Source organism: Hordeum vulgare, chromosome 7H (genome assembly GCF_904849725.1).
Source record: "Hordeum vulgare subsp. vulgare chromosome 7H, MorexV3_pseudomolecules_assembly, whole genome shotgun sequence".
NCBI lineage: Eukaryota > Viridiplantae > Streptophyta > Magnoliopsida > Poales > Poaceae > Hordeum > Hordeum vulgare.
This window is the reverse complement of record NC_058524.1, coordinates 543,833,042-543,847,425: the sequence shown is the minus strand read 5'-3', so window position 1 is coordinate 543,847,425 and position 14,384 is coordinate 543,833,042. Positions and strand designations below refer to the sequence as shown.

The following is a 14,384-nucleotide window of genomic DNA, read 5'->3' as shown; positions in this document are numbered from 1 at the left end:
TTTTTTTTTCATGCACGAGAGTGCGAACGCCGGGTTGTGCAGATCTGTCGCTAACGTCCGGTCGACTGGACGTTAGCTTTCTCATATACTAAAACTATATTTGCAATTCAAAACATGTATATGTACAGGTCCAATGTTCGATTCCTAGAAGCACCTCTTTTTTTTATTTCTCCCGCACGAGTGTGAAAAAAAATGTATCTAGCGGTTTCTCGCGCGAGAGAAGCGGATCGAGCGGTCGCCGGATCGTGTGGATCTGTCGCTAACGTCCGGTTGACTGCACGTTAGCTTTCTCGTATACTAAAACTATATTTTTCAATTTAAAACATGTATATGTACATATAGATTCGTATTTTGTGCAAAACATGTAATGTTCATATCTATGGTGCTGAGTAGAACTATTGCTCCATGAACGTTTATGCATAACCATATGTGTCAATATTGTCCACTAAATTTGTAACAATCAACAAGATGATGAAAAAATCCTTTTAAATTGTTTCTCAAACTCTGAATACATCCTACTTGTATATATAGTTCAGTTGCGGTCTTCATCAAAGGGAAAATTGTGATGTAATAAATCGGTTTCTTTCCATTTGAATAAAATCTTCACCAACTCATTTTCACAAAGACTATCAGAAACCATCTCACATTCTACAAGGAGTTTTGAAAGACAGAATTTCATACAAAATATTTTCTCGAAGACATTATGCATACCTTGGCTCCTTTTAGTCAAGGTCATAGCATCCCACGTTTTCCCCAAGCATGTAAATTTGACATCCATTTGTTGTCCTCAATCCGCTCCTTTTTGACATGAAACTCGGATATGTCTTCCTGCAAACGCCTTTTAAAATCTGGCAGAAACTTCTCAGGATGCTTCTGAATTATATGCTCGAGAAATTTAGTAGAAACTTCTCTGTCTTTCTCAATGTCCTCGGTTATTGCATTTTATTGTGATATACAGTAACCTCTAATCGGTGCTTTGTGTGACTCTTTCTAAATACTGAACCTAACCTTAATGGCAGGGGTGTCGTGCATCTCATAAGCTTTGTCCTTTGATTCGAAAGACATTCCAGATTCAGGAACGATCAGAATATTTGTTGTTGTTGTACAATACAACATGAGTTGAGAATGAAAATAATACCATTGAAAACATTTTTGCAATACGAATTAAACGATATGCATGTTTTTGCAACATAATATAGTTAATATTTTGTTAGTTAGGCCCTGTTTGGAATCACAATAGATTATGATAATCTGGATTATAAACATAGATTATATAATCTGGTTTGTAAAACTAATCTAGGTGGGCATGTTTGAAGCCAGATTATATAAACAGTAATAGTAATCCATGTTTTACATTGCATAATGACCTGTCTGCCATCTGTTAGAAAAAAAGAAGGGTGGCGCTCGCAGGAATGTAATTATTGTTAGAGTATATAATATAGTCATGTACCTCTTTGTACTTATCCCATTGTATAAGGGGTTTTCATGCATATGTTTCAGACCTGTACATGTATATATATATATATATATCGGCCTATGAACTTATTGGAATACCAAGTTGCATATTCCTAACATGGTATTAGAGCTAGGTTATTTTTTTGCACGCTGCAACTCGTGCGTTTGATCCATCTCACCGGCCTCGATCTCCTACTCCCGTTTTTCTCGATCGAAGCCCGGCCTTAATCTCGAGCCCCGCTCGACGCAGCTCTGCTCCCGCTTGATCTCCTCTCGTCCTGCTCGATCGAAGCAGGGGGCGGCTCGTCCCACTCGATCGAAGGCTCGTCCCGCTCCTGGGTCTGCCCGCTCAAAGCCGCCAGCTCTCCCCGATCGATCCCCCGTCCTCGATCTCCTGCCGCCCCCCGCAGGTCTTCATCCCAGGACGCCGGATTCTGCCGCTGCCTTGTGGGTTTCGTCGCCCCTCGCCGGATTCCGGCTGCATCCTCCAGTCCGCCGCGGATCAGGCCGCTGCCTCGTCGTTTCTTTTGGAGGCTCCCCTTGCCCGCCTGGACTCAGCCAGCTCCGGTCGATCCAGCAAGTAGGGATCGATCTCCCGGTCGCCCGATTGGATCCTGCTGGCTCTCGTGATCTACTGCCGCCGAGATTCCTAAAAAGAAAAAAAAATGTCTGATGCATCGGGCTATGTTGTTGTTTCTTGTTGTCCGGTAATTTTTGATGGCACTTACTACACTGAGTTCGTTGGCTTCATGCGCATCCATATGCGTGGTATCCGTCTATGGGACGTTCTTTCTGGCGAGGTACGTTGTCCGCCACGTCCGGTCCCTCCTGTGGCCCCTGTTCCGCCGGTGCCATTGGTTCTTCCTACAGATGCTATCCAGACTGCAAAGGATGCAGCTAAGCTCGCTCATGAGGCCGCTATTCGTGCTTATGATGCACAATTCTTTACTTATGAGGAGGCTCTTCGGACATATCATGGTGCTCTGTCTGTTTACACGCAGTGGCTTGATGATGATGCTCGTGCTGCACCCGTTCTCACTGCTAGTGTTTTGCCTCAGTTTGCTTTTGAGTTTCTGGGCCTTCCTACTGTCTTTGAGATGTGGACCTGTCTTCATCAGCGCTATGAGCCCACTGGTGATGCCTTTTACCTCTCCGTGGTCCGTCAGGAGCATGCTCTTCAACAGGGTGACTCCACTGTTGATGATTTCTATGCACAGAGTTCTGCTATCTGGCGCCAGCTTGATTCTCTCCGCAGTGCTGGTTGTCGTACTTGCCCTGCTGCCAGGCTGTACAGGACAATTTGGAGTTTCACCATCTCTATGAGTTCTTGTCTCGGCTCCGTAAGGAGTTTGAGCCCCGACGTGCTCAGTTGTTTGCTCGTGGCCGTATTACTCTCATGGAGGCGCTTTCTGAGATTCATGCCGAGGAGACTCGCTTACGTGCGACTGGCTTACTAGAGGTTCCCTCTGTGCTTGCTGCTCCGGCTCCTTCTACACCACCTACTGCACCGAGCCCTTCTCGCTCGAGTGGTCCGCCGCTCTTGCCCACTCCTTCTGGAGGCTCAGGCCGCCCCCGTCCACATTGCGGCTACTGCAACAATTATGGTCATATTGAGTCCTAGTGCTTCCAGAAGAGGAAACACATGCGCAAGGCGCGATCATCATCTTCAGGGACTTCGTCTTCTACCTCGAAGCTTCAGCCACCGCTTTGACTGAGCAGGATATTCTGATACTTAAGCGTCTTCTCGCTGCAGCAGGTTCTTCCTCGACGGGTACTGCTGGTTCTGTGACTGAAGCTTCCCGCACTGAGCAACCACCTTCTACACAGTCAGGTACATCCCCATGGGTTCTGGACTCCGAAGCTTCTTTTCATATGTCTTCTCATTCTTCCACTTTGTCCTCTCTTAGATCGCTTGATTTTCCTGTTCATGTCCTCACCGCTGATGGTACTCCTCTTTCTGTTTCTAGTCGAGGCAATCTTACCACTCCTTATTATGTTCCTGATGTTGCTCATGTTCCTCGCCTTACTATGAATCTGTTTTCTGCTGGCCAACTTACTGATTCTGGTTGTCGCGTCATTTTTGATGTTGACTCTTGTTCTGTCCAGGATCGTCACACACATACTCTGGTTGGGGCTGACCCTCTTCGCCGTGATTCTTAGGGTCTTTGGGAGTTAGACTGGCATCGCGTTCCTTCCGCTGTCACCACTATTGCCAGTTCCTCCGCCTCGGTCGCCTCAGCTACCAGTTCCTTCCACCAGTGGCATCATCGACTTGGCCATCTTTGTGGCTCTCGTTTTTCATCTTTAGTTCGTTGAGGTCTTCTGGGGTCTGTCTCAGGAGATGTCTCTTTAGAATGTCAGGGTTGTCGTCTTGGAAAGCAGATTCAGTTACCACATTCACATAGTGAGTCAGTGTCTAAGCGTCCTTTTGATTTAGTCCATTCTGATGTATGGGGTCCGGCTTCCTTCGCTTCGAAAGGGGGTCATCTATGCTATATTATCTTCATAGATGATTTCTCTCGTTACACATGGATTTATTTTATGACTTCTCGTAGTGAGGTGTTGTCTATTTATAAGCGTTTTGCTGCCATGGTTCAGACTCAGTTTTCTTCGCCCATTCGTGTGTTTCGTGCTGACTCTACTGGCGAGTATATTTCTAAGATGTTGCGTGGTGTTCTTTCTGAGCAAGGATCTCTTCTTTAGTTCTCTTGTCTTGGTGCTCACGCTCAAAATGGCGTGGCTGAGCGCAAGCATCGTCACCTTCTTGAGACGGCTCGTGCATTGATGATTGCTGCCTCTCTCCCGCCTCATTTTTGGGTTGAGGCTGTCTCCACCTCCACCTATCTCATAAATCTACAACCTTCCGCTGCTCTACAGGGTGGTGTTCCTTTCGAGCATCTTTTTTATCATTCTCCCGATTATTCGATGCTTCGCTTGTTTGGTTGTGTTTGCTATGTTCTTCTTGCCCCTTGAGAACGCACCAAACTAAACGCTCAGTCTGTTGAGTGTGTATTCTTAGGCTATAGCGATGAGCATAAGGGCTATCGTTGTTGGGATCCTATCGGTCGTCGGATGCGTATCTATTAGGATGTGACTTTTGATGAGTCTCGTCCCTTCTACCCGCGCCCATCTTCCTCGACCTTCTCAGTGGCGGATCTCTCTTTCCTCACTTTTCCTGACACACCTATCACCCTCATTGAGCCTTTGTCAGTTTCCACTACCTCTGCTTCTCCAACTACTGCTGATTTGTCGCCACCATCTCCCATAGTTTCCTCACCTAGCATGTCACCGGATTCTACGCCTTCCTCTCCGGTGCCTTCTTCGTCTTCACCCCTCGATTCTACCTTGGCGAGCCCCTCTTGTATTGCTCCATCTTTTCCTCAGTATTACACTCGTCGTTCACGCCATGTGGATGCCTCTGCGGATGTGTCGTCCTCCTCGTCTCAGCCTAACTATGGCTTGCGTTCTCGTCCTCGTCCGCCTATTGATCTCTTTGGCTTTCCCGCCGCTGGTGCTGCAGTTCTTGAGCCAACTTCTTATCGTAAGGCTATTGTTCATCCTGAATGGCAGTTTGCGATGGCAGAGGAGATTGCTGCTCTTGAACGCACCGGTACATGGGATCTTGTATCTCTTCCTCCCGGTGTCCGTCCCATCACTTGTAAATGGGTCTACAAGGTTAAGACTTGCTCCGATGGTTCTCTTGAGCGGTACAAAGCTCGTCTTGTGGCTCGTGGTTTTCAATAGGAGCATGGTCGTGATTACGACGAGACTTTTGCTCCTGTGGCCCATATGACCATTATTCGTACCCTTCTTTGTCGTGGCTTCTACACACCATTCGTCTGTCTCTTAGCTTGGTGTTAAGAATACCTTTCTTAATGATGAGCTGCGTGAGGAGGTGTACATGCAGCCACCACCTAGGCATTATGTTCCTGATGGCTTGGTCTGTCGTCTTCGTCGCTCTCTCTATGGCCTTAATCAAGCCTCCCGCCTGGTTTGAGCGTTTTGCCTCTGTGGTGATTGCCGCTGGGTTTTCAGCCAGTGCTCATGATCAGGCATTGTTTGTCCACCTTTCTCCTCGTGGTCGGACTCTTCTTCTTCTCTATGTTGATGACATTATCATCACTGGTAACGACCCCGAGTATATTGCCTTTGTGAAGGTCTGTCTTAGTGAGCAGTTTCTTATGTACGATCTTGGCCCTCTTCGCTACTTTCTTGGGATTGAAGTCTCTTCTACCTCTGATGGATTTCTTATATCCCAGGAAAAGTATATCCAGGATCTTCTTGCTCGTGCTGCTCTTACTGACGAGTGCATTGTTGAGACTCCCATGAAGCTCAATGTTCACCTCCGTGATACTGATGGTGACCCCCTGCTTGACCCGACACGTTATCATCATCTTGTTGGTAGTCTTGTCTATCTAGCTGTCACTCGTCCAGATATCTCTTATCCGGTTCATATTCTGAGTCAGTTTGTCTCCGCTCCCACCTCGGTTCACTATAGTCACCTCCTTCGTGTTCTCTGATATCTTCAAGGCACGATCTCTCACCGTCTATTCTTTCCTTGCTCCAGTTCTTTACAGCTTCAAGCCTATTCGGATGCTACGTGGGCTAGTGATCCTTCAGATCGTCGTTCACTTTCTGCTTACTGTGTTTTTCTTGGTGGTTCTCTCATTGCGTGGAAGACGAAGAAACATGTCGCAGTTTCCCGCTCGAGTGCAGAGGCTGAGTTGCGAGCGATGGCTCTTTTGACGGCAAAGGTGACTTGGTTACGGTGGTTACTTCAGGATTTTGGTGTTTCTGTCACTACACCGACTCTGCTCTTATTTGACAGTACATGTGCTATTAGCATTGCGCGCGATCTTGTGAAGCATGATCTCACCAAACATATTGGTGTTGATGCTTTCTACGTGCACACTGGTGTGCAGGATTAGGTTATTGATCTTCAGTATGTGCCTTCAAAGTTACAGTTGATAGATTTCCTGACGAAGGCCCAGACTAGAGCACAACATGGCTTTTATCTTTCAAAACTCAGTGTTGTTCATCCACCATGAGTTTGAGAGAGGGAGGGGGGGATGTTAGAGTATATAATATAGTCATGTACCTATTTGTACTTATCCCATTGTATAAGGGGTTTGCTGCATATGTTTCACACCTGTACATGTATATATATCGTCCTATGGCCTCATTGAAATACTAAGTTGCATATTCCTAACAATTATCTTACAAGGGTAATGGGTCATTAGCAATTCATAATTTGATTTTAGCTGGGGTAGAGTAAATTCTGAGTTTTTAATAATCTGTTCATCTAGTTTTTGTAATCTATATCATAATCTGTTCTGTTTGAAGATAGAATAGATTATAAAAAACTGAATTATATAATCTAAATGATTTCAAACGGGGCTTAACTTGATGGTCAAAGCGAGTCTGAAAATATATGCCCGAGCCTTGCAAACCCGAGAGAAGGTAGGTAGCACTTAACACTGGAAATAAAGACTCCTAAAGAAATGCCATCAGATATGTGTGCCTTTGTTCTCACACAGGCGTCTAGGCAGAGCACCCCTGCAATGAACCTGGCCTAAATAACGAAAAACTATACCTATTAGATTGACTTGCTGTACGTTTGAGACGATGGAAAAGTTAATCCACGGAAGTTGTGGAAAGGCAGAGCAGTCGCTGTCGCTGGTGCATCAGCTCTCGGTTCGAGCCGCTTTGCTGCCACTGCAAGGAAGAAAATGTGTCGCTGCTGCCAGCTTGAGTGCTTGCCTCCGTCCAGAACCATGGACGCGTCGAGAAACCAGAGGCGACGGGCCCGCCCGCTCGGCTTGGAGGTCGCGCCCTCGTGCTCCTGCCACCCCCAGTGCACGCAAATGATGCCGTCGCCGGACCCCGACGCGGCGTTGCACGTGCTAGCAGCTCGCACGCATGGTAAACGCAAGAGCTGCCTTTTGCTGCTGGCTTGTGCGTTCTGACTTCTGAGGTCGTCTGAGGTCTGACTGCGACTACTTCTCTACGAAAGCTTCCAGCATCAAGATCCAGCAGAATGGACTGTAAACCTGTCTCTTGTCTGAGCGATTAAATACAGTATATTCGGTGGTAGGTTCAGCGAAAAGGCAAACGGAAGGAAATTCAGCTCCATGGACCTCTTGGCCAAGTGTGAATCGCGAGGACATGCACGAGTGCAGCTTGAAGTCCCAGGAGACCGAGTTGACTGTCTCCAAGAACGCATTCCGGGCCCAGTTCCTGTTCCCCAAAGCAGCACCGGTACCAAAGCTCTCAACTCGGCATCTTGCTCGTGCTTCAAGACCCATCAGCAGCTGAAAAGAGGAACCGTCAAGTTAGCCGATGCTCGAAAGCCGAATCAGTGTACCCACCGACCAAACCCAACCAACCGCAACAGTTGACGCTCGGAAGTCGAATCATGTGCTTGTCCACCTCTCAAAACCGACCGAATTCAGCCGACGACGACGAGTCGAAATTCAATGTCACCGACAACGGCGGTGCAGCACTGGTGTGTGTGTGTGATCTTGCGTGCGCGGCCATCTGATTCACGCCCGCCACCGGTTGTTTTTGGTCGCCGCACGTCTGGGAGTCTGATGCATAAACATGGTTTGAAGGTACTACATGTTTGGGAACCATTACTTTAGGTTAGATCAAATGGAGGTGAGATCGAAGCCCCAGGCTCTGGCCTTGGTCACTGAAATCCTTTCTAGTTGGCCACTACACTTTGCTTGTTGCACGCGTCCGTCGGGCAGAATGCCCCATGCGCCCAAAATCTTCAGCCGCAAGCAATGGCAGATCCTTGGAGCAGTTTCACGGTTCACAAGAGATCGTTGGAAACTACTGCTTGTCAAATGACAAGAGACAAACTTTGAGCACATCCAAGTACGTGAATATGCTCAAGCCAATTTGAAAATGCCGAGGGATCAGAGTATTATATGGCCTGTGAGTACAGATGCGGCATTCCATGCGCAGGAGATACGTGCCACACGAAGTTGGGCTTTGACCAATGGGGCGCCGAATGTCCCCTATAAAATCCACCCTCTCCGTGTTCTGCTTTCTCCTTCCCTTTCCAGTTCGTTAGTTGCACGACAGACATACTCAACGAACAGTGCCACGGTTAGTCATGCGGCTGTTAAACTGTGTAAGCTTCTTGCTTGGGGTGGCCATCCTATCGGCTACCCTTGAGCATTTCGTCGCCATTGCGCACAGAGGTAATGCTTCTGAGTGCGCATACTAGAGCTATAAAGTTTTGCATTCTTCAAGTGTTCATTTCCTTCTTAGTCCACAATCCCATACTCTTCTATGATTATGAACATACCTCTGACATACTTACTCTTTGTTCTCAGAGTTGCTGACGGCAACCGGTAGCCAGAGAGGACTGGAAACCAGGCTGGTATGTACCGCAAGGGGTTGTCAAAAACTTATAGCTGTTTCGATGAAATGCACTAAACGGGGATCATGTCTAACTAAGGTTAGTCCTGGTATGCAGGAACCCACTGTTGACAAAACCATCACAGATGAGGGAACCAAAAGCAGTATACTGATGACAAGACGAAAGACGGTCCTTGGGTATGCAGCCATGGAGAAGACGGATGATAAGAGCACACCAAGCACAGGTGCAACACGTTCTGCTGAGCAATGTGGGCATGGAGGAAGGAAGGATTTGAGCTTGGACTGTTATTCTAGGAGTAGGAGACTCCATCCAGGTCCAGGGGCTTACTTCAATGGCCACATACCCTTCACCGCCGATTACCGTAGACCACGGAACCACCCGCCCAAGAACAACTAGGAGCAGATAGGGTATAGCCAGACAAGTAACTATGACTAGCTTGTTTGATGCTTCTTTTACCTTTTTCTTTTTCTTTTGGTTGGCCATTGCATTTGTCAGCTATGGCCTTCCTTCTTGTTAAAAACCGAGACCAGAGGGCCGGGCACCTTCCTTCTTGTCAGATATAGGTGTTTAATTTAGTCATCAGTCTGATATAACAAGCCAACTATTGTGTTTCTCCTGTGTCATAAACTCATTGTAGTAAAATCAAGGAAAAAACGTACCTTCAGCCGGTTGATCGTGCTCCCTCGTCCGCTGGCTCGGCAACCGTCAGATCGGTCATTGATCACCGATCTGACGGACCAGACCAACCCCGCTTCTGCGTCGGCTGCAACCATTTTTCTAAAACAGAGTGATGTTTCAGGATCGCCTCTCGCAGCTGAGAGCCCGCTTCGCGTTACTCTCTCTTGCTCCTTGATCTAGGAAGGCGACGGGCCGATGGCACAGGACGGCAGGGCGCTAGGCGGCCGCAACATTTCCAGCACGGTGGCGACAGCGACGGATACTGCCGTGGCGGGCGTCGACTTCAGCAGGTATACATGCTCATCCCTTGCCCCGTCTGTCCCCTATCCACCCCCATCGAGAGCCGCCGCCTGTAGATCGCCGGTGTGAGTGCATCCATGCTGGATCTCCGCCGCCAAACGCCTCCCGACGAAGAGAAATTTCTGCAACATGGTCATTGTTTCTGAAATACGGTCGTTGTTTCAGGAATTGTTTCTGCAACGTGGCCGTTGTTTCGGAAATTATTTTTGCAATACGACCGTTGTTTCTGCAACACAACCGTTGTTTGAGGAATTAATGAGTGAGGAGGGGACGAGCACTACTGAAATCAGAGAATTTGCCATTAGCGTGTTCTTTACCGTCTGCTGGCTGATGGCAAAGACCGTCTTTGCCGTTAGCTGCCAAAAGACGAATGGCAAAGATCAAACTGATGGCAAACAACAGTTTTTTGCTGTCTGCTAGCTGACGGCAAAGAGACTAATGCCAGACGGCAAAGAACTGACCGCTCTTCTCGTTTGCTAGCTGACGGCAAAAAACAGGCAGACAAACGACAAAGAGCACGGGGTGGCCCACCCCACACCCCCTCTCTCCCCATAACGGTCTCTCTCTTTGCCGTCTGCCTTATACCTCTTTGCCGTCGGGGGGCAGACGGCAAAGAGCCAAATAGCCCTAGCGGACATCGGCCCCCACCCACACCCCCTCTCTCTCTCATAATGATCTCTCTCTTCTCTCTCCCGGCACCCATGAAACCCACCGCGCCGCCGGAGCTCACCCTCCCCTCCTCCCCGCGACCCGTTGCCGGAGCTCGCCCTCCCCTCTTCCCCGCGACCCGTTGTCGGAGCTCGCCCTCCTCACAGCCCTCCTCCACCATCTCCCCTCCTCTCCGTGCCCCCTCCTCCTCCACCCCGGGCCCTCCTCCTCTCTACGCCCCCTCCTCCACCATCGTGCCCCCTCCTCCACCACCGCCCCTTCTCTTCGTGCCCCCTCCTCCACCACTGCCCCTCCTCTCCGTGCCCCCTCCACCATCGCCCTGGCACACGGTGGTCTTTGCTGTCCGCTTTGTGGTGGCACACGACAAAGAAGGTACTTTGTCGTCGAAAGCTGTCGCAGAAATTTTGCCGACATGAGGCTGACGGCAAAGGCCTTTGTCGTCTGCTATGGCAGGCAGACGTCAAAGGGTCTGATTCCTGTAGTGGAGCGGAACATGACAAGCGATCGACGGCTGCCTACGTGTAGATCCAATGGCCAACGAGATGACAGATGTATAACGCGCATCCGTGGGTGGACGCCTAACAGTCCCCTAAAATAAATGGTCTCACTTGAGAAAGGGTGAAGTTTTTGCAGCAACTTTTTCAACCTTCCACTTCCCACCGGCTTGACTTCACAATAATATTTCTCAGCAAAGAAATTGGATCGGTTAATGAATTGATGCATTGACATCTTCTCTTGAATTTGAATGTCCTCTTGCCCTCAATGCAGAAGACATAAAAAACAACATTAATGGTTGATTCTTGAGATAGATAAAGGTCACTATGAAATTACACCTCCACCTTCATGTGGAAATACACATAGCAGTCTACATGCGTCAAACTCAGAGGTGGATTCAGTCGAGGCTAGCCGGGGAGACTCTCCCGCGGTGTGTTCTCCTTTGTGCTGGGTGTCCTCGCTACCCATGATATCATGGTGAGGTTAGGTACATCGAGGTGGATGAAAAACATACGCACGTGACAGATGAAAGACATTAATTACTAATTCTAAAGATAATTTCCAGAAAAGGATGCAAATATATAATATAAATTTTGAGAATCCAGGACAGCTATAGTCTAAGCTAGTCCTAATCTATCTTCTATGAAATCTCTCAAGGTATTCTCCAGCCACTTCATTATTTTCTCCCACCCTGCATGCGTTGGGTGCATGTCGGCCGAGTAGAAAAAAATTATCTGACTACTCACACACCGTGTATAGAAGCTCCGAGGAGGACTCTTCTTGTCCGGGGTAACCCTTTGAATCCAAATGCTAAGCGACATCTTGTGCTTACATCTTGTGCTTAAATTGCTGGGATAGCTCATCATCTCTTGTTTTTCTCCAATATTCCAGAGTTCTCGGTTGGTTGTTTTGGCATTCGCGAGCAAGTCTTGAACAAGCTAGACCTGAACGGGAGTATTTATAAGTTGGACATCATGGTCATGAGGTTCTTACTGTTCCTCATGTAACTGACATTGAACTACTCACTGCATGAAGTTTTCAGTTCATCTTTTTCTTCCCTATTGAAAAGGACACAAAGCACGAAAATTGAATGATCACTTGATTTTACGACATATACTCTTGCATGAGAAACAATAATAAGACGGTCCTTAAATCGATAGTACCTTTCTACACCTGAGCTAAAATGCTCATGCCGTGAACAGTACAACTAAAAATAGAAAAAGATTTCAAAAAATTATGACTTTTTTGTGCCGAAATTTAATTTTTTTTATTGTGCATGCAAAAATTCATCACGAAATCATATTCGTGGAAGTTGTGAAAATTTTTATCAAACATCCAACATGCATTTGAAAGTAACATTTTCAGAGCATCAATTTTTTTACCACGCCTTCCATCAATATGATTTTATGATAAATTTTTTGCATGCACAACAAACATTTCTTAAAGTATTTCATAAAAAAATCTATTTTTTGGAATATTTTTTACTGTTCACACTAGGAGCATTTGTGCCCAGGTGCCCGTAAAAAAATTTAAACGTGTAACAAAATGTTCCGGATGTATCTGAAAATGAATAACATGTATGATAAAAAGCTTATATAAAAAAATATGTGAAAAAATATTAATCATGTATTTGACAACTGTTAGAGGGATAAAAAAGTTTGCTATGTATACCAAAAATATATAATGTGTATGAACAAGAAAATATACATCAGAACATATATTAAAAAAATCATGTACTTAGAAAATGTTCAACATGTACACAAAAAATGTTTCACATGTACATAGAAATTTTCATTTCTTTAAAAAATGTTAATCATGTATAAAAAATGCTCCTATTCTGAGAATGGAAACGATGAAAACCGAGAAAAAAACACTAAGAAAACAAAAGAATGCAACAAAGAAAACCGAAGAAAAGATAAAAAAAGAAGAAAATAAATATTCTCGAAACAGGCATTCGCCCCCCTCTATAGATAAAGGCACAAACCGCACAAAGTACACAGCTGAACGATACATGATGGTGAGATGACCCTCTTACAAAGCAGATCCTAGCCGAACCGCGAAGCAGAACAACAACACTATCAAAGGAGAATACAAGAAGAATGGAGCACAATCACGAAACACCATAGGACCCCTAAGCTCCTAGACAACGCCCACAAGAGGGAGAACGACGCAGAGCGTCGTCGCTGCCTAGCCCCACCGGGCAAGGGTCTTCACCCGGAAACCTGACACGGAGAGGAGATCCACATCGACTTCTTCAAGAAGAGAACGGCGCCCGCAAGCGTCGCCGTCGCCGGCACAAAAGCGCGGAGCTTTGGCTCGGCACCCCATCCAAAGTCACCGCGACCCTAGGGCAGGCGTGGCATGCCCATACCCCAGATCCAGATCTGGGCGACGTCCAGCAGAGGACGCGCCCGAGCCACCAACTGCTACCCCTCTCGTCGCCCGCACGAACCAAGAAGGAAGCCACCATCGCTGACACGGCGCCCGCCAAAGAGCCAACCAAGCGACCCACCCTCCGGAGCTGCCGCTCCGGCATCCAAGTCCAGGACCTCACCCACTGCCCACACCAGAGAGTACCTGCCATGGTAGGAAGAGCGAAAGTCCACAGATTTCACTCCTAGCCCGGCATGAGCCACAGAGGTTGGTCCGGCGCCACCACAGTAGGGGCCCAACCCTGTGTCCCCAGCCAATCTCGGCAGACTAGGGGAGACACACCTCCCTGATTCCCGACGGCCGTCGCCGACTACACTCGGACAACGCCATATCTGTGGCCCTCGACTCCGTGTTGCCCGACAGTACCGTGAAGTCCCGACCACCACCAACGAACACCGTACCAACGGAGGGAGGGACCTCGCCAACCGCTTGTACATCCCGGATCGAGCCTAATCACACCTACCCGGAGTAGCAACTCCGACACGCCTCGGGCCCCGATCAGATCCTCCCGAGCACGCGCCCCCGGTCATAGCCATTCTAGACCGAGGAGAAGGAGGATCACATCCGCCACGCTGCACCGTCGATGGGGGCACGACCACCATAGAGCGTCGCCGCCCCCACGAACCCGCTCCACCTGCACCACGGTCAAGCCGGTCACCGCGGCCATACCGCCGGCCCCTCCCGACAGGGCACACCACCAGGCCGCACCACCACCAGCACCCGAAGCCACCGGCTACGGCCGGCCCGCGGCACCACAACCCGCGTCGCCCAGGAGACAGCGGACGGAGGATCCCCCGATGCAGATCCAGCAAGGTCCAGCGCCGCCGCCCCAAGCACGCCCCGCCACCCCGGGACCTCCAGCAGCGGCCAGCAACAACCGCCACCACCGAACCTCGCCAGGCCACCACGGTCGGCCGCCACCGCCGTCTAGGAGCCACAGCAGCCACCGACCCCGTGCCGCCCA

The 14,384-nt window shown here is 48.4% G+C and overlaps 1 protein-coding gene across 1 annotated transcript; it reads left to right on the top strand.

Moving 5' to 3' along the window:
* Nucleotides 1-8,518: 8,518 nt before the first annotated feature.
* Nucleotides 8,519-9,509, top strand: LOC123412376. Its single transcript, XM_045105322.1, has 3 exons — nt 8,519-8,663; nt 8,799-8,845; nt 8,942-9,509. Exons 1-3 carry the CDS (start codon nt 8,576-8,578, stop codon nt 9,239-9,241), a joined length of 435 nt encoding a protein of 144 aa, XP_044961257.1. The 5' UTR covers nt 8,519-8,575; the 3' UTR covers nt 9,242-9,509.
* The last annotated feature ends 4,875 nt before the right edge of the window (nt 9,510-14,384 follow it).